General features: G+C 38.4%; 2 protein-coding genes across 5 annotated transcripts in view; one reads left to right on the forward strand and one right to left on the reverse strand.

The window, feature by feature from the left end:
* The window catches only part of LOC132121399 (transformation/transcription domain-associated protein-like), an 81206-nt gene extending 79667 nt beyond the window's left edge, over nt 1–1539 (forward strand). For all 4 annotated transcript variants that reach the window (XM_059530741.1, XM_059530744.1, XM_059530742.1 and 1 more), the window contains exons 70-71: nt 638–832; nt 932–1539. In XM_059530741.1, coding sequence (XP_059386724.1) covers nt 638–832; nt 932–1216 — 480 coding nt within the window. In that variant the 3' untranslated portion in view covers nt 1217–1539. The remainder of the gene's footprint in view (nt 1–637; nt 833–931) is intronic.
* LOC132121402 (parvalbumin-2) overlaps nt 1–20604 on the reverse strand; it is a 318907-nt gene that overhangs the window by 186747 nt on the left and 111556 nt on the right. The window lies entirely within an intron of this gene.

The raw sequence follows: 20604 nt of genomic DNA on the forward strand, positions 1-20604 counted from the left end.
GGGTATAGTAAGCCCCCTTGCTGCCGCTTCCACTCTACAGATCTCATTAGGCACTAGGAGAGTACCACGACAGGCACAGTGGACAAGCAGATATGTGCTGTCTTTGTCTCTTTCTCTCTAACACACTAACAAAACATCATGCATTTCCCTAGTGTATCACTTCCAGTCCATTTGACTTCAGATGTCGAGTTTGGTCCTGTGCAGGCTCTACATACAGAGCTTGAATCATGTTTTAATAGTCTTATTGTGTTTGGAGGGATTTAACAACATTTGAGTGACATTTCATCATTATTAAACTCAAAAAAACTACAGCACCCCGATCTCATCCAAAACACTTCAAATGGTAATCTTGAGAACATTATTGTTATTTGAAATACTTCATCGGTGACGCTGTTCATCAAGGGCATCAGAAGGCAAATGGAAGATTATATTTGTTCATATGCTCAAATGCTGACACAGACCACAGCGAATCCCACTTGAGCAAACAGACTCATTACCTAAATTTGATTTTGTTTTTTCTCTGAATTGAAACTTATCAACTTGGTGCCACAGATTGTAGATTGTAGTTTCTAGATGACAATTTCAGATTCTCAAATGAATTAGTTAACACCCTCTTGATGTGTTGTTCCCCCAACAGGACACTGGAAAACTCAATGTATCATACTTCCGCTTTGATATTAATGATGCTACTGGTGATCTGGATGCCAACCGGCCGGTCCCCTTCAGATTGACGCCTAACATCTCTGAGTTCCTGACCACAATCGGCGTATCCGGACCCCTCACGGCTTCCATGATAGCAGTAGCACGCAGCTTTGCTCAGCCTAATTTCAAGGTACACTTCATGAGGGACACACATAATGACAAAAGAGACTCCGCACTTTCAGTCTCCAGGGCTCTTGACCCACTCTAAATCTGTGTCCCCTTCAATCAGGTCGATGGCATCTTGAAAGCAGTTCTTAGGGATGAGATCATCGCTTGGCATAAGAAGACACAGGAAGACACATCCATGCCTCTGTCCCCAGCTGGACAACCTGAGAACATGGACAGCCAGCAGCTGGTGTCTCTTGTACAGAAAGCTGTGACGGCCATCATGACCCGCCTCCACAACTTGGCCCAGTTCGAGGGTGGTGAGAGTAAAGTAAACACGCTAGTGGCAGCTGCCAACAGCCTGGACAACCTGTGCCGCATGGACCCTGCCTGGCACCCTTGGTTGTAGATGGGCATGTACAGAACCAAATTCTGGCAGATCTTTGAGAAATGCAATACTGTGAAAATGAATTTCAGAGTCGATGAATTTACCCATGAGTTTAAAAAACATCATGTGTGGAGTTAACATTTGGAAGGGGTTATATAATAATGCACAAACTGTAATTTAAAAAAGAACAGGTTAGTACTTAAGATCTTTAGTATTCACTGTTATTCACAGGTAAGAGACACATGGAGCATTTAAAAGCAGCTTTGTTTGGTTGGAGAGGGACTATTGTTATACTGATGAGCTTAGCGAGGTGCTTTTGTTGAGAATGTCATGATTGCTGAAGTGTGACACTATTTCGGGAGCCTTTTATTTTTATTTTTTTTGGCTCTACACTGGAAGAGGGTGCAGCTGCTATCCCAGCAGATTTTATGCAACTCCCATCAAGCTCTCCTTTTTTTCTGCCTCCACCATTCTCTGAGACTGATGGCAGCCTTTTAAATGTAATAATCTAATTTACATGAATCAACACATTAACAATGTTCAGCATGTTGTTATGTGTCAATATGTCATTATTTAAAGTTATATGTGGGCATATTTTTCTTTAACCTTTGTACATGTAAAAATGACATTGCATTCCTTAATTGTGTAGTTTTCTACAGGTTTGTGCAATTTAAAGCTGCCATGTGTTACTGTCAACCATAAAATTTTATTTTGCAAAATACTCTGGAAAGGCAAAGACCTGTGAGCCTTAAGACAGGGGTGGCTCTATATTTAGCTCATTTTTAGTTAATCATAGCATATACAGTTAAATTACAGCTCAGTCAACTTTGCCTTTTTAGGAGTGTTCCAAAGCATATGTATCTCTCTGATACACCTAAAAGCATTTTTGTATACATTCTCCTCTTTTGTAAAGGCACAGAATATTGTGCCAACAAATGGATATGTTACCTCTGCAATGTAAATATGCATTTTGTTTTAATAAAATGCTCTTTTTCAAGAATGGTGTTGTTTTTATAAGAATGTAACTGTGCCCTAACTGTGCTGTCTGTGTATGTTAAATGTGACGTTTCTCTCTGTGGGCGGTTGATTGAAGGATTCTTTCAGAAAGAAAAACCTTGTCTCTTGCTGATTGTCTGAAGTACAAGAGTGGACCTGAGTGAGAGCATGCTGCGGAGTCGTTTGGGTCAGGTCAGATCATGGTCTTCTTTTCCTTTTTTATTACACCCGTATGTCTTCTCTGAGTTACACATGCTGTCAACGCTGGCTTCAATCCCATAAGCCATTGCTTCACCCTGTACGCTTGCACAGCACAGGTGCTTACCTCCTTTCTCTGATCTCACTCCAGCCCCTTTCTAGCATCAGTCAGGGACAATACGCTCCCACCTTTGTCCTCCTTTTGAGGTCCTTTGCCACCAAACAGTCCTGGGGGCTGATGTACAACTGCACTGTCTGAACATGAAAGAGCTGCGATATTCAACTCTGAGTGTGAGAGATGTGTCAGGTCCTTGCTGTGGCTCAGAAGCCCCCGCCTCCTGCCGCATTGCCCGTTGATGTCTAGACTGATAGCAGGAGGATGTGGATAAACTTATTGATGGAGCCCCTCAGGGAGAGCTGTGATTGGCAGACATATGCACAGACAGTTTGAGATCCCTTTCAATCATTAGTGTGAAATCACAATATCCAAATAAATCAATTTTGAAGTGTCTTACAGATCGTGATCTTGCTTCCCATTATGAGCTGACAGCTGCAGGCTTATGATAAAATATGTGGGTACTAAACACTAAGCTGACATGAGTGTATGTGTCCGGAGGATGTGTCACTTATAAACTGCAAACATTACCTCAGTTTTCACACCTTAGACAAATTATAGCGTCCTGTGTGAGTCTTATCCTCAATCTAAGCGAGTGTGCCTTGAACCGAAGAAAATGTCATTTAACGCTTCTACACATGATTTGAATTGGGATTGTTTTTGCTGAACAGCAGAATTCTCATACAGTTGAGCAAACGCTGTTCTGTGGTTACAAAATAATGGCAAAAGTTTTCAAGGTGAAGCTCTGTGGCGCGTTACCAGGTAAAAGTCATTTGAAGGAGCGCCACGTGCCAGTACAGTTAAGCTGATCGAGGCTGGGATAAGGTCCTGTGATGCCCTCAGGCTCCAGCCTATTTGGAGGAGCCCTCTTGAAAGATATATAGAAAACAAGACAAAACATTAGACACAAGGGGATTCATGAGGAACTCTGGTCTCTCTGTATTAGGGGTGTTCAATCCTGCTCATGAAAGGCCATGTTCCTGCAGAGCTCGGCTTTAACCTGCTCCAGTAACCTGCCGATGGGCTTTGTGTTCAAATTAAACTCTCAAGAAGGTGGCCTTCCAGGAGCAAAATTGGACACTTTTGATGACAGTAGATAAGAATTCCTCATGGTAGCTTTTTTACCCCTTATATATTAAATTTCCCATCTCAATTGGCTTGTTTCCAGGTATCAGAGGCACTGGGGAATTTGCCCCATCTGTAATTGTCCTTATATCTTATATAGAGTTAAGATGTTAGTATTTGAGATTCAAGTCCTTTGGAGTAACATTAATTCTTCCTGATCCAAGGACCACTGATCTGATTTCACTGACCAGAGGAACACAAGGTTTCATTTTGTTTGATGAGGCTAAATGATGCACTGCAAAGCCTCTCTGAAACGAACCTCTGCTGAAGTATTCGCTTCATTACCTGAACTTACCCAGCGCTCCCCCTGAGATCATTCTCTGCCGTTCCTCTGTCTTCAGATGCTTGTCAGAAACACTTCACGTCTTAAACCAATTAACCAAGCTCTTCTCAGAGTGCCCTGATCTCCTGGCAGGGCTGGGAGGAGCGGCTCTTGTGCGTCTGACAGGATCTCCCTCCGCTTCTCCTCCCAGTTCACTGGTTTAATTTGTTTGGTAATATGAGGATTGGCGTGTTCAGCCCATTCACTGCAAAGTGAAATTGGACAAGGGCATTGGAGCTTCAACGTGTTAAACTGTCTCACCTTGACAGCTGGCTGAGTGGACTGGTGATTGCCTGCAGAGATACCTGAAAGGACCACACACACCAATAAGGATTCAGGGGATGACATCATGAAGGAATAAACCTATGTAGTGTAGGAGGAAGGAATAGAGCCACTTTGTAAATCTCTTGATCATTTTGGTGGTTGAGCAGTGAACTTTTGGTTACTATACCCTTCCTCTTGTCCAGCAGTCCAATGTTAAGTAATTACTTATTTATCTCTCTTTCTCGTCCATGAATATTTTTGGATGGAGGAACGCTGACACTGCAGCTCAATATTATAATCAGTTTATTCTCTCCAAATGTCAGTGAACATTGCTTGAGTTGATTCCAGCCTGTCAGGTCCTCCAAGCTTCATCATAGATCATACAGCTTTGACTGACATTAATGGATTCCTGTGGGGATTTGCAGAATGTTGAGTATTTAAAGTTAATGTGTGTATATTTTTTATATACTATCTCCTGTTTCAACTTAAAATTTAATAATAATAATAATAAATAATCCATTGAAAGTTTTATGTCCCCAGTAAGTCTAAACACTGTGGCACTTCCAAAACAAAGCTGTTTGTTTAACCCTTGTGCGCTCCTCATTTGGGAGTCACACTCATGGTTTACGTGGTGACCGGACACCTGAAAATTTAGTTGTTTTTTTTCTTGAGTAAAATCAATCTAATATATTTTTGATCAATAAAATATTTTTTCCCTTAAAAAAATCTATTTTTTAAAATAATTTTTCTATCAATGCAATATCTATGATTAAAATAGAAACTAGGCCTTTAAAATCAAAAATTTAAAGCAGATTAGCACCTCTTGGTGAGAACAGAGAAAGAAAGCCCTGTAATTTCATGGTGTAACCAATAGATTCCTGTATAGGAATCTATAGAGGCTTTTTGAATTCTCTAGTTGTGTTACATCACTGCTATGAATCCAGATTTTTTTACTTGCTAGTCGTGGTATTAGAGGAGGGACATTCCTAGAGAGCATTTGACAATGAAAATCTTTGTAGTGCAGGATGAGCCATCAATATTCTCGGTTTGTTTTTATGTAGGAGAAACACAAGGACCAAGCAACACAGTAAGCTGATATGGTGACGAGAATTAGTTTACATTGTGTGCGTGTGTGTGTGTGTGTGTGTGTGTGTCTGTGTCTGTGTGTTATACTATTGTCATATTTATGCAATGCAAATGAAAGTGTGAAATGACTGTACAAAATGATAATATCGAGCTGGCAGGATAATTAGATAAAGTACATTAAACCGTGCACTGCAGTACTGCAGACATTATTCCCAGACTCTCTGTAGTTGTCCTGAGAGACAGACACCAGGAGCATCTTAAGTCCGGCTCATTTCCACCTCCAGTGAAGGGAGACAGCTCCTTAATGTGTGTGTATGAGGTGTAGCCCTCAGGGAAGATAGCTGATCTTAGCCAATGGCAGTGCTCCGCAGATAGACGTGATCTTTCTGGGGACTCGGTTTGGACTCTTGCTTTATTTTCTAATGCTTGTCAGAGAATACAGCTAACACTTGTTCAAAATTTCGCTTTCTTTATTTTACCTTTATTCAATCTTTTCTATGATTGATTTTGTTTGAGAACATTTGTTTGATGTTCTTCTTAAATTCTAATATTTTTTCAGAAGGGCTGATCTTTTGTACATTGTTTCCAAACAAGAAATTTCATTTGGTTAAGCTAGGTACTCTACCCTAAAAAAAAAAGCCAAGTAAATAACAGTGTCAAGGTCCATAAAAGGTATGAAAAGAATAAAGTCGTTATTTTTGTTTTCTTCGCTTAAAGAAAGTGTTCCTGTCACTTCATATAACCCAGATTGCACGTCTGATGGGAGATGGAGTATTCTGATGACAACTTTTCATACCTTTTATGGACCTTGACACTGTTATTTACTTGGCAGTCTATGGGACAATCTCAGGCCTCCAGGTTTTCATCAAAAATATCTTAAATTGTGTTCCGAAGACGAACTGAGCTTTTACGGGTTTGGAACGACATGGGGGTAAGAGATTAATGACAAAATTTTCATTTTGGGGTGGAGTAACTCTAAAATGTTTATGCTAAACATTGGAGCAGCTCTGGGTGGGGCCAGATGGCATTCTGGTGTATCAGTATCACAGCAGCGTGTCGTCATCCGGCAGATTTGTGCTTCTGTATCCTGGGATTACAGACTTAATGAAACATTCCCTGCACCATTTCTCTTTATGGCCTATGATGACTATTAAACAGGGTTGTGGCGCTATCAGGAAAGCACAATAAAAGCTAATGATGTAGCCAAGCTTCATCAAAATACCTGATATAACCCACATTGGGAATCCCTGATAAATATTTAATTACAGATTTCATATTTCAATGCACTGAGGAACATTCATGTAGATGTGTTTTTCTTTGGTGTTTGTTCTAATGCCCTGGTGAGGTTATTTATAGTTTCCAGAGATGCACTGGGTCAGTTTAGTTATTTTACTTCTATGTATATAATTAATAATGTAAAATATTTTAATGGCCTGCCCAGTTTTATCTAAATACATTTTGTCATGCAGAGAAATGATTCAAATTATAGAACAATACACAGCTGAATTGCATGCTGTTTGAATGTAGGTGTCTATGCATGAAAGCTTCGATTTATCCTGCTATTTGATTTCCATAAAACAAACATCACACTATATCATAGCAGCACTTGCTGATTTCTCCATATGCATAAACCATTAGCTTCCATTACAAGCAATGTGTTCAAGCTAATGAGCAAAGCATCTCTCCCCAGAGAGAAAAACAAACAACAGGAAAATCAACTAAATCTAGTTTACAAAGCAAATCCTCCTCTTCACATAGACCGGCTGCTCTTTACAAACCAGCAGACATGACTCTAACTGCCAACATGGGATCATGAGTCTAACAGTCTCAGATGTGTTTTAGAGGAGGTTACACCTACTACACCTACTGCTTACTGTTATATAGCTGAACCCTACAGCCTATTGTATCACATTTGATGCATTCATTTCTAAGACCTCTGAATTATCAACATGATCAGATCTTTGCTGATAAATTTGCTGTACACAATCTTCTACATATCTTCTGCCCTCTAATTCTTACTATTTTAGTAGGTAAAAGGCTTTATAGTATAATTCAAAGCCTTCATTTACTGGACTCAAGCAACTTCGCTCTACTTGATCCATATTTTTTATATTATTATTATTTTTAAATCATGGTTAATCATGGTCAATTTAATCTTAGTCATACAAATAACAACATCTGCACCACACTGTGAATTTTTGGTCAGTTTGGGCCTTGAATAAAACTAATTTGAGCTCCAGATTCTCACTGTATCATACTATAAACTTGATGTATCAAATATGATAAAAACCGTAAAACAGATTTAGTTCCTTTTAAAATATTTTAGTATATAAGTGTTCAATAAACTGTTCCATTTAAAAATTTAATTAAATGTCTGACTATTGTCTTATAAGCTTTATCGGGACAATAATTTAGGCAGCTTAAAATAATGTGTATACTTTCATAAATAAAAAGTGAACTGTTGTTATATCAAATTCTGTATTATTTTTTATAACTATTTGCCTTAGAGCTGTGTTCACTAGTGCAGAGGGGACAATAGAGTTTTCATGAATGCATGAAAAATTGGAGAATCTCTTTCCTGTGCTCCGTTTAAATCGGAAAGTATCTCTGCTTCTATTTTCATCAGCAGGCTAATATAATGTCATGACTAATATTATCCCCATTGACATGACAGACACAATTTATTTCTTAATACTCTCAGAGGGAAGCCAGCTCAGCGGTGCTTTTCCATCTCACTGATAGCCATCAAGCTGCGGCCCTCATTTCAAACAGGGCTCAGCCGTCGCACTGCTATGAGAAAAGGAGGCCTTTCATTCACACTATATCTCTCTTCTGGCTGTCCACCCAATCGCCTGGAGAAAAGTCAAACAACACGATTTAACTTTGTTGTCCATTACAGCAGCATGACATTTATAAACAAGAAGGCGGATGCATCCCAATAACTAATTTCAAATGTAATAGGATTCTGACTGATCATAATCCTGAATTATCTCTTTGGCCAAGTGATTACGGGACACGTTCCAACACTGTGAGCCATAGAGCTAATACAGCAAAGAGATTTTTGAGACTTAAAATGATTTACCCCCAGCATTATTACGATTAGTAGGAAATAAATAAATAAATACATTAGGAAATAAATCTGTAGATTCAAGATTTGGGTGTCCTCATTTGCATTTTCTTTCTATTAACTAACTAACTATGAAGACAGCTGCAATGCAACAGTCCTTAATGAAACAGCCCCTCCTTACTTCACTTACATGAGTGTCTGCAGGACTGTTAGGAGAGGTGGAGGTGTAGCTGCTCTATTTAACCCTCTGGCCCTCTTTCAAAAAAATTTATATTTTGAAATGTAAAAAATCGTAGCTTCAACGGAATGAGATGACACTTGGTGACTTTTGTCAGATTGGCAATATGAACACACAAAAAAAATCATGGACATGATTTGGATATGTTAAAGAGTCCAAAAAAAGAATAGTCACACTTACCTTCTTTGCGGTCAAAAATGACCGACATAGGAAATGAATGGTAAATACGAAAAAAATTGAAAACTCAGTGAATCTTTTGGTGGTACAAACTACAAATCAGGCACTAGTCAGGAAAAAAGTGTGCAGCAATCAAGGGGTGGCTCTCCAGAATATTAGGAGTGCAAAATAGACACCAATCAATAAATAGAAAAAATACAAAAGGGGCTCTCTCTCTCTCTCTCTCTCTCTCTCACACACAGAAATGAATTGGTAAGACTGCAAGAGAGCACATGGTGAGAATGTGCGAAATCAATAAATGAAACCAAAAAAACAAAAGGCTTGCTTTCTCTCTATCTCTCTCTCTCACACACACACGAACTGGTAAGACTGCATCAGAGTAAAATGTTTTTTTTCAAGTTATTGAAATAAAATCAATAAATCATAAATCCAAAAATCCAAAAGAGATTCTAGTTCTCTCTCTCAAACATTTAAGTACATTGAATAAAATATTAATTAATTACAAAATGTATGTATAGTGTTTTGAATGATCACTTTTCATTACTTATTTTGTTAGATTGTTTAATTATCAAATACTGAGTAACAAAAATTATTTCTATGTCTTCCGTTTCTAACAAGATTTTAATGTTTGACTGTAATCATAATGTAAAACCTGATATTTATCTAACCAAAAATATCTAAACCTTGACAAAAAGTAATCTTTTAGAATGTTTAGATATAGATCTAAATGCAAAACCTAAAAAAATGAAGAGATGAGGTCTAAAAAATAGTTGGAATCCAAAAGCCTCTGTATATATCTATACAGGGTGTTAATACAAGAGTTTATGTAACATTACACAAGTTTTAACTTTTTTTAATGCCTCCAGATTGCCCAATTCTCACATCAAAAAATTGATTTTAAATGCTTTCACTCTATTTTAATGTGAACTATTGCATTTATTAAAAAATATTAAATAAATAAAGAGATAAATATTAATTCTAAAGGAGAAAATAGCTCATTAAAATTTTATAAATATTGCATAGTATCATAAAATTATCTAAACATCATGTATCATAATCAAAAAATATTATTGAACAAAAATATATTGCATTGGTTTTCCTGAAGAAAAAAAAGTAACATTTCAAGGCTACGGTCACTTTTGACCACGAAGAAGGTAAGTGTGACTCCCAAACGAAGCGAGCCAGAGGGTTAAAGATGTCTATCAATGCAAGCAAGTGTCATTTGGTCAGTACTTGTCTTTTGAATATCTAGGGATTGAAAGGTGCTCCAAGCATTCTGTTTATTATTATTTACAGGCTTCCAAAATACTCTCCAGCCTTTGTTGAAGAGGTCACAGAAATGTTATCAATGATTTCCTCAGAGTTTGACTGTTTTGCTATTGCAGGGGATTTTAATATTCACATAGATAATGCAGAAAACAAAACTACAAAATAAATGATAATGGTTCTAAACACTTTTGACTTGACTCAGCATGTGCATGGACCCACACACATAGGTGGACATACTCTAGACTTAATCATCAGTAGGGGTTTAAACATCTCATCCATTGTTATTAAGGACATAGCACTATCTGATCACTTCTGTATTTTCTTTGATATTTTGATGTCTGCTACAACTGAATCTAGATCTGTCTCTGTCAGAAGGAGATGCACAAACGAGAACACAAGTGTACTATTTATGGAGGCTATATCTTTAACACCAAGCATTTCTGCAGACTCTGTTGATATTCTCCTTGATTGCTTCAACTCAAAAGTTAAGAATTTTATTGATGATATTGCTCCAATAATAGTCAGTAAGAAAACAAACAGACAGAAATCAGTTTGGAGAAGATCAACAGCAGTTCAGACTAAGAAAAGACAATGCAGAAAAGCAGAGCGGATGTGGCGGAAGACAAAGCTTGAAATTCACTATAGCGTCTATAAAGACAGCCTTCATGCTTTTAATATGAAACTAGCCACAGCTAGACAGAATTTCTTCTCAAACCTTATAAACAGTAACTTAAATAACACTCATACTATTTTTGCCACTGTTGAGAGACTGACAAACCCCCCAAGTCAGATTCCCAGTGAAATGCTCTCAGACAGCAAATGCAATGAGTTTGCATCCTTCTTTTCTGAGAAAATCATCATTATCAGGATGGCGATAAGCACATCCTCAAGTAATGCAGAGGTCAGACAGATTAGGCCACAATATCAAAAGATACTATGTCTATTTTTGAAGCAATTCGTAGCAAAATTCTGGAAGACATAGTGCAGCACCTAAAATCGTTAACCTGCTATCTTGACACACTTTCCAAACTCCTTAAAAACTGCAGTTGTTAAGCACCTCCTGAAAAAGAGCAATCTTGATAACACCATTTTGAGCAATTTTAGACCAATATCTAATCTTCCTTTTATAGGCAAAATTATAGAAAAGGTAGTTTTTAATCAGCTGAACAAATACTTAAACTCAAATGGATACCTGGACAATTTTCAATCTGGTTTTCGACCGCATCACAGCACAGAGACAGCACTCATTAAGATAATAAATGATATTCGGTTAAATTGTGACTCTGGCAAAATATCAGTGCTGGTATTGCTAGATCTCAGTACTGCGTTTGACACTGTCGATCATAACATACTACTAGATAGACTGGAAAACTGGGTCGGGCTTTCTGGGATTGTACTCAGATGGTTCAGGTCATACTTAGAAGGGAGAGGCTGTTATGTGAGTCTAGGAGAGCATAAGTCTAAGTGGACGTCCATGACATGCGGAGTCCCACAAGGCTCAATTCTTGCACCGCTCTTGTTTAGCCTGTATATGCTCCCACTAAGTCAAATAATGAGAAAGAACCAAATTGCCTATCACAGCTATGCTGATGATACCCAGATTTACCTAGCCTTATCTCCAAATGACCACAGCCCCATTGACTCCATCTGCCAGTGCATTGATGAAATTAATAGTTGGATGTGCCAGAACTTTCTTCAGTTAAACAAGGAAAAAACTGAAGTCATTGCATTTGGAAACAAAGATGAAGTGTTCAAGGTGAATGCATACCTTAACTCTAGGGGTCAAACAACTAAAAATCAAGTCAGGAATCTTGGTGTGATTCTGGAGACAGACCTTAGTTTCAGTAGTCATGTCAAAGCAGTAACTAAATCAGCATACTATCATTTAAAAAACATTGCAAGAATTAGATGTTTTGTTTCCAGTCAAGACTTGGAGAAACTTGTTCATGCCTTTATCACCAGCAGGGACTATTGTAATGGGCTCCTCACCGGCCTTCCCAAAAAGACCATTAGACAGCTGCAGTTCATCCAGAACGCTGCTGCCAGGATTCTGACGAGAACCAGAAAATCTGAGCATATCACCCCAGTCCTCAGGTCCTTACACTGGCTTCCAGTTACATTTAGGATTGATTTTAAAGTACTTTTACTCGTATATAAGTCACTAAATGACCTAGGACCGAAATATATTTCAGATATGCTCACTGAATATAAGCCTAACAGACCACTCAGATCATTAGGATCGAGTCAGTTAGAAATACCAAGGGTTCACACAAAACAAGGGAGTCCTCCTTTAGTTACTATGCCGCCCACAGTTGGAATCAGCTTCCAGAAGAGATCAGATGTGCTAAAACACTGGTCACATTTAAATCTAGACTTAAAACCCATCTGTTTACCTGTGCATTTATTGAATGAGCACTGTGCAATGTCCGAACTGATTGCACTATGTTTTTTATTTTATTTTATGTAAAATCATTTTCTAACGGTTTTAAATTAATTTTAAATAAGTAAATTTTTTAATAATTGTAAAAGTTTTAAAATTGCTTGTTTTATTCTTGTTTTTATTTTCTTTCATTATTATTTAACTTTCTTTTATGTAAAGCACTTTGAATTACCATTGTGTACGAAATGTGCTATATAAATAAACTTGCCTTGCCTTGCCTATTAACCATAACTTTCCCCTTAATAAACTCCTAATTTGCTGGTTTTTAATAGTTAGGAAGGTAGTTGTTAAGTTCAGGTATGGGGTAGGATACAATATATTCATGCAGAATAAAGCATTAATTTAAAAGCATTAATAAAGCATTAATTATATATATATATATATATAGACACACACACACACACACACACACACACACATAGACATACACCAATGAAGCATTAATTGACCACCTGAGACCACCTATCTAAAAACTTGCAGGACCTCCTTTAGCCCACAAAACAGTGGCCACATGGTGTGGCATTGATTTGATGAGGTAGCGGTAGATAGGTCTTCATGAGGTATCTAGTACCACAATGTCAACAGTAGGTCCTCTAGTTCCTATGCATTGCAGGGTGGTAGTGATGTAGCGCAAACTTGCTTTTCAATTGAGATCGTTGGAGGCCAAGGCATTAACAGATATTTACCATCATGTTCCTCGTACCACTCCTTGACTATTCTGGCAGTGTGGCGTGGCGCCTTATCCTGTTGGTAATTAATGTTCCGATACCTGACTGCTGCCAGAGATTGTGCTATTGGGAAAATGGGGCAGAGTGTCCCAAGAAAACATCGCCAGCCTGTGTTCGCCCAACAGTGCCTCCAGTTGCCATTTAACCTCTGTTGGTAATCAGCGTACCTGCACTTGGCTGTCTACAAGATGCAACCGGAATCTTGATTCATCAGACCAGGCCAATCTCTATGATCTTGGGCCCATTTCATGCATTACTGGCGATGACGTGCAGTTAGCACAGGCCCCAGCTGGGTCGTTGGCTATGCTGTGACACATTGCCCTGTTGTAGCTGCTGCTGATTTGTTGCACTGTGGCCCTGCAGTCACAGTGAACAATATGTGATGGTCTCCACTTCAGTCTCGCATCAATGAGCTGTGGATGACACACGGCTGGATGGCAGTTTGTTGTTTGGCCATGTGTGCACCACTTTTAATACATACCCACTACAGCAGCACATGAACAACACACAAGGCGTGTTGTTTCTGAGATCGAAGTTCTAAGGTGCCATGCCTTCACAATTTGTCCTTTGCCAAACTGATAAATTGCCAGCTTTTTCCATTCTGCCACTGAAAATTCTACTGACTGGTCCTCGTGTGGTTTATATACTGTACTGCTGGATGAACTGCACCTGTGGTTGTCAGGTAGGCATATTTGGGTGGTCATAATGTAATGATGGCCCATCGGTATATACTGTATATATAGCGAGAGAGATGCAAAGGATAAAATGGTTTAAAAAAAAACACACATAGAAATGTTATCCTTATATTTTACAGCGTTCTTCTCTTCTTATCCCATCATTTCCATGGAAGAAATAAAGTCATACAGGTTTGGAGCAACCTGAGGGTGAATAAATGATGACAGAAATTTCCTTTTTTGGTAAACTATCCCTGTAACATCTGCAATAAGACTAAACTCAGTTCCATACTGCTCTTCCATGCGTAGGCAGACACTTTGAAGTATGGTAGAGCTAAATACTTAAGAGAGATGAAGCCCCATCAAGTCTGCTGTGTTCTTTCACATGGGTTGTTCTGAAACTTCATTCCTTTAAGTGCTGGTCTAATGCTAATTACCTGGTATAATTGCTTTTGGTTCTTCAACTGTGATTACCACAACCTGAGTTGTGTTCTGACTGATTTGTCTTAGTCTGAGCAGACAAAAGATTACGGCCGAAATTTGCCATGCAGTTTTCATCAACAAGCAAGTAATTCAAGTCCATAATGGTGTTCTGTATTATTTTGTCAAGAATAAGAGGAGAAACTCACCAATTGTTACCAGACACAGAAAGTAATTATTGTCTAAGGACATTTGTCAATGCTTCCTTCAGTTTGGATTTTTTCATAAATGGCCAACAACATGTAAATGTCTACATCATCATGATTAATGGACTAAATGCCCTTACTGTATCCTTCATTATGGCTACTGTACCCTCACCAGTTCTGTTCCCTGTGGAGAAAACATCCTATAATTTACACATTGATTGGAAAGCATACAGGGCCGGACCCTGCAGCACGGCTAAAACAGAGAAAAAGTCATGAATAATGCTATATCCTAATTGTAAATTTAAACAAAACTGTACGTGAAGGATCAATGCTTATTTGAGCATTAACTAACTGGGGTGCAGGTCAGGAAGCAGAAAGACTGGCTAAACCAAACCGACCATCCGCTAGCCACCTCATGTCACAGAAGTCAGTTAATTCTCAGCACATAGAGAGTCTGTTCCCCGAACTAGCAAATACAAAAAACCATCCAAACAAATTTAAGGGTAACAATTTAATTGATGTTCAACAAATAAAAAACATATAGTACAGATAATTATGATAATAATACATGATAAAGCTTGGCTCAATCGATATTAGATTCTTTTCTACAAAAGCTTTTTGTAAATGATACGATCACAGATGGTAATGGTGCTTTCTATAACATTATCTAGTGTAATAAGTGGAAATGATAAATCCCTACTGACATTTGTACTGGCCACTGTATACAGGCCACAAGGGCACCATACAGACTTTATCAAAGAATTTGCTGATTTCCTATTTGAGTCAGTGCTGGCTGCAGATAAAGTATTAATTGTTGGCAATTGTAATATCCATGTAGATAGTGAAAAAGATGCATTGGGATCAGCATTTTATAGACATTCTAAATTCTTTTGAGATTAGACTACACATTTCAGGACCTAATCATTGTCGTTATCATACTTTAGATGCAATACTATCACATGAAATTGATGTTGATGGCATTGAAATTCTGCAGCAGAGCGATGATATCTCAGATCATTATCTAGTCTCGTGTATACTCCATATAGCTAAAGCTGCAAATCCAAGTCCTTGTTACAAATATGGTAGAACCATTACTTAAACAACAAGAGACTGCTTTGTAAATAATCTTCCCGATTTGTCTCAATTCCACAGCATATCTAATAGCTCAGAAAAACTTGATGGTGAAACAGAAACTGTTGATCTCTATTATCTAGCACTTTAGACACTGTTGCTCATGTACGATTGAAGATTAAGGAAAAAAGTCCAACACCTTGGTTTAACGAGCACACTCATTACCTAAAGAGAGCATCATGGAAAATGGATTGCAGTTGGAAGAAAACAAAACTAGAGGTATTTCGTATTGCATGAAGGGAAAGTTCTTCTACATACAGAAAAGTCTAAAAGATCTGCTTACTTTTTGTCTCTTTAAAAAGAAAACAAACTCAACCCCGGGTTTTACTCAATAAAGTGGCTAAATAAAATGAAAAATAAAGCATCAGCAGGCGTAGACATTTCCCAACAGCACAGAAGCATTGACTTTATGAACTTCTATAATTCCAAGATCAATAAAATTATAACCATGCAGCTGTCAGCTACAGTATTGCATCAGATAATGCACTGTAAATCCACTGAGGAACAATTCCAACCATTCACTGCTAAAAGAGAGCAAGAATTGTATAAACTTATTAAATAATCTAAACCAAAAGAATGTGTGTTAAGACCCTATATCATCTAAGCTTCTAAAAGAGGTTCTTCCAGAAGTCATGGATCCTCTTCTGAATATTATTAATTCATCATTATCACTAGGTTATGTCCCAGGAACATTCAAACTCGCTGTTATTAAGCATCTCATTAAAAACACAACTTAATACTAGATACTAGAAAAGGCCGCCTCCTCAAAACTATGCTTTTTCCAGACCGTTCTCATCCCAAGGCGTCATATACTGACCCTTTTGACATTTCGTCAACATCCTACGCACATGGAACCCTCTAGCATCAATATTAGACACAGATAAATATGGGCCAGAAGGCGCCACCTAGCGGTCTAACCCTAACCCTAACCCTAACCCTAACCTTAACCCTAACCCATAATCTGTGTCTCATATTGACGCTAGAGGGTGCCATATGCGTAGGATGTTGACGAAATGTCACAAGGGTCAGTATATGACGCCTTGGGATGAGAATGCGTTAGCTTTTTCTTAGAGAAAATTGTATCTGTGAGGATTTCCAGTGACTATTTAGACTGTATCATTGTACAAAGTCTGCTCTCATCAGAGTTACAGATGAACTGTTCTTATCATCTGGTCATGGTTGTATCTCTCTATTGGTGCTACTGGATCTTAGTGCTGCATTTGACACTATCAACCACAACATTCTTTTGAATAGACTAGAAAATTATCTTGGCATTAGTGGAATTGCATTAGCATGTTCAAATCATACTTATCTGGCCATAATTAATTCGTGGCAGTGAATGAAGAGGTATCATATCATTCACAAGTGCAGTATGGAGCACCACAAGGCTCAGTTCTAGGACCACTGCTTTTCATGCTTTACATGTTACCCTTGGGAGATACCATCAGGAAACATAGAACACTTGATGGCTGTGCTGTCAATTCTTCATAATCAGTTAGGAACCTAGTTGTGCTATGTGATGGCAATCTTTTCTTTCAAAGCCATGTTTCTAGAATTTGTAAAACTGCACTTTTCCATCTTAAAAATGTATCTCAATTACAACCTATGCTCTTAATGTCATGTGTTCATGATTTCAAGGTTAGATTATTGTAATGCTTTACTGGGTGGTTGTTTTGCGTGCTTAAGAGGCTTAAGCATAACGACTTACTGTAAAAAATAAAATAAAAAAAATAAATCTGTAATATAATTCTAGTTATAATTCAAGGGTATATTATGGAATGAATGAATAAAATCAAAATGTTTTGCATTGTTTCCTTTTCATTTGCCCGGAGTGGTTGTAAATTCATGCAAAATTAAAATTAGTGCAGTACAGACCCATTAATGTGAGCTAGGTGTAGTCAGTGCTCATCTGTCAGGCATCCTCTTTCCCTGATGGTGTGTTCCTTTTCTAGTTGACACTGATGTAGACTGGGAACCCATGACACTTTCTTGGCATGATAGAGATGCTGTCTCTCAGCAAAACCTCATCACTCTTCCTGTTTAACACTAACCTGATACAACTGTATGTCTGGGGCCAAGACAGCATGAGCAAACAGAGCGCTGCAGCTCAGCACTTTTCCAGCTGGGGATTCTGACTGTAATGAAGTTGTGTGATAAATAGGATAAATATAATGAGCAAGCCATATAATAAAGAGATAATGAGCAGAAAATATAAAACACTGTAAGGAAGTCATTTTCTCAAACAGCAGACAATCACATTTTTAATCCATGAAACATGACTCATGTGAACAATTGAAGTGGGAGTCGAGTGTCGCAATCCTAATGATTGATTCTGCCGTTTAATGGTGCAACACACCTCCGAAGCTCTAATTCCCATTATCTGGCTGATGAGGCAAGGAGTATTCGCAAATAGCTGACTGAAAACAATCTGGGATTTAATCTACAGGGCTATCACTGCCATGATCAGTAATTACTACTGGCTGTCAATTTGCCACCCACTTGCAGAGGACCTGGGCACAACAGTACTGAAACTCTCTCTGCCTGAGCTTGTGCATTTCACAAACACACTTACATACTTTCAACATTCGTGCTGTTCATTTGTCTCAATTTCCAGGGTGTGTCAAGTGTGCTCATTTAAATGAGACACTGCAACAGCAAAAGCAGATGGAAAATTTATGGCTTACTTCGACAGTTTCAGGCATCCAAAAATGATGCCAACTTCATTTTTTGCCAAATTTGCAGAAGGAAAGTTTCAAGTATTATCTGTGTTTTTGCTCTAAATGAGATTATACAGCAAATAGAACAGCCTCTATGAATGCAAAACTTTTGCGGTATAGTAAATCAAGTATAAAAAGCAACAGCTAAACCAAGGTCAGCAAAAACATGTGCTGGCATGACAGAAAAAGAAAAACAGGACATTTAGCAATTAGTAACTAGTTTTTCCAGCTATATTAGCTCAGGTTATGTCAAGGGCAGATCTACTATAAGGACTACATGAAAAGACATGTTTACTACTAAAAGTCAGGGACAATGCCATTCCTCTTGTTTCCTGCAGAGAGGGAGAATTTATTTACTGACACTGACAACTGTATTACTGCTTTTAATTATACTGTTGCTACAGTAGAGAGTCCAGATCTACCAATCACAGACACGGTAAATGAGGTTATTTGTTCTGCCATAACCTGACACCTTGATTAATTTGACAATTGTTCCCAGTGTCTAGTGTAACTACAGTTCTAGTTAGATAAGAATGCTATTGCGGATGATTATATGGCTCTGACCCTTTGAGGCAATAGTATATTGTACATATTAAGAGCTTCAATCTCTCTTCTTCTTTTAATCTACACTCCTCATCACTCATGTCTGACCTTTGTTATATACATGCAGGATATATGGGCAGGTAGGATCACAGTATGATGTAAAACGTCTAGAACACTAGACAAATGTGCTTCGTTATCTTTCCTAATGAATGTGTTTGCCAAATATATTGTATCTTGCCTCTTTCTTAATGGATTTACACAGTCATTAAGGCTCGTTCATGCCAAGAAAAAAAAAATTGCTATGAAGATAACTATAATAATAATCATGTTAACATCCACATCAACACATAATACAGTTCTGTTTATTATGAGCACAAGCTGGAGTTACGTCATCTGCCACATTAAATCCTCATGCTCCTCAGGTCAGATGGATTTTGATTGGCTATCATAAATTCCATCTTTGACAGAAATGGAGAAAACAAAAAACCTTGGGAGAAACCAGGCTCATTCGGGGAGCCAGTCCTGCTCTGTTCAGATGAAACCAGCATGGTGTGGTTTAATTCCAGGCTGCAACACAAGTGAGACTGAGCTGAGAACTCGTCTGGTTCTCATGGTCTTGTGCCGATGTCCATCTAGTTCAGCGGTTCTCAATTCCAGTCCTCGCGACCACCTGCTCTGCACATTATGTATATGTCTCTCTTCGTTAACTAACACACCTGATTCAGCTCATTAGAAGTGAGCTCTGTGCATGAACTGTTGGCAACGTCGTTCCTGGAGTGCTGATGTCCTGTAGAGTTTAGCTACGACCCGGAAAAAAAACCTCACTTGTTTGTAGCCTTCGTAATCCTGAAGACCTTGATTAGATTGTTTAGGTGTGTTTGTTTAGGGTAAGAGCTAAACTCTGCAGGACAGCGGCACTCCAGGAATGCTGTTGCCTATCCCTGGTCTACACAGTGTTCATTGCTCCCTACTACCGGAGCAGGGGAAATCTGTTGAAGTTTACTTCACTTCCGAACATTCACACACGGACAAGTGTGACATCATATACCTCGGTAAATAAATACAATTTAAATTCACGTCTCACAGATTTCAATGCATATTGAATGGAACATATACAATATGTTTGCTTCCAACTGGAATAATGGCGGAATATCCAGTGATGTCCACTTCGAAGGGCACTTACCTTCGAATAGAACAATTGTATGAAGTGATAACAGACATACAAAATGTGCAGAGCAAGGGGTCGCGAGGACTGGAATTGAGAACCGCTGGTCGAGTTGAGAGGTCTTCGCTGGGGATCTCTCTCTAGGACTTGTCTAGTTGACACAGTCTCCGCTGACCTTCAGAGCTGTAGAGGTCGCCTTTAGGTGCTGATCCACCCCGTCTGGATACAGACTGGATCTGGGTGGCTACAGTGACATCATAATAAGAATGAAACAGACTAATATTAGCTCAGATGGATTTGGATTATAGAAATTTGATAGTATGTTATGTGTAAGCAAGGTTAAAGAGATGGGTCTTTAATCTAGATTTAAACTGACAGAGTGTTTCTGCCTCCCGAACAACATTAGGTAGATTGTTCCAGAGTTCGGGCCCTAAATAGGAAAAGGATCTACTGCCCGGCTCGCAGTTCATTTCGATATTTTAGGTATTATTTAATAGCCATAGTTTTGAGATCGCAGCGGAAGTGAAG

Source organism: Carassius carassius, chromosome 39 (assembly GCF_963082965.1).
Source record: "Carassius carassius chromosome 39, fCarCar2.1, whole genome shotgun sequence".
NCBI lineage: Eukaryota > Metazoa > Chordata > Actinopteri > Cypriniformes > Cyprinidae > Carassius > Carassius carassius.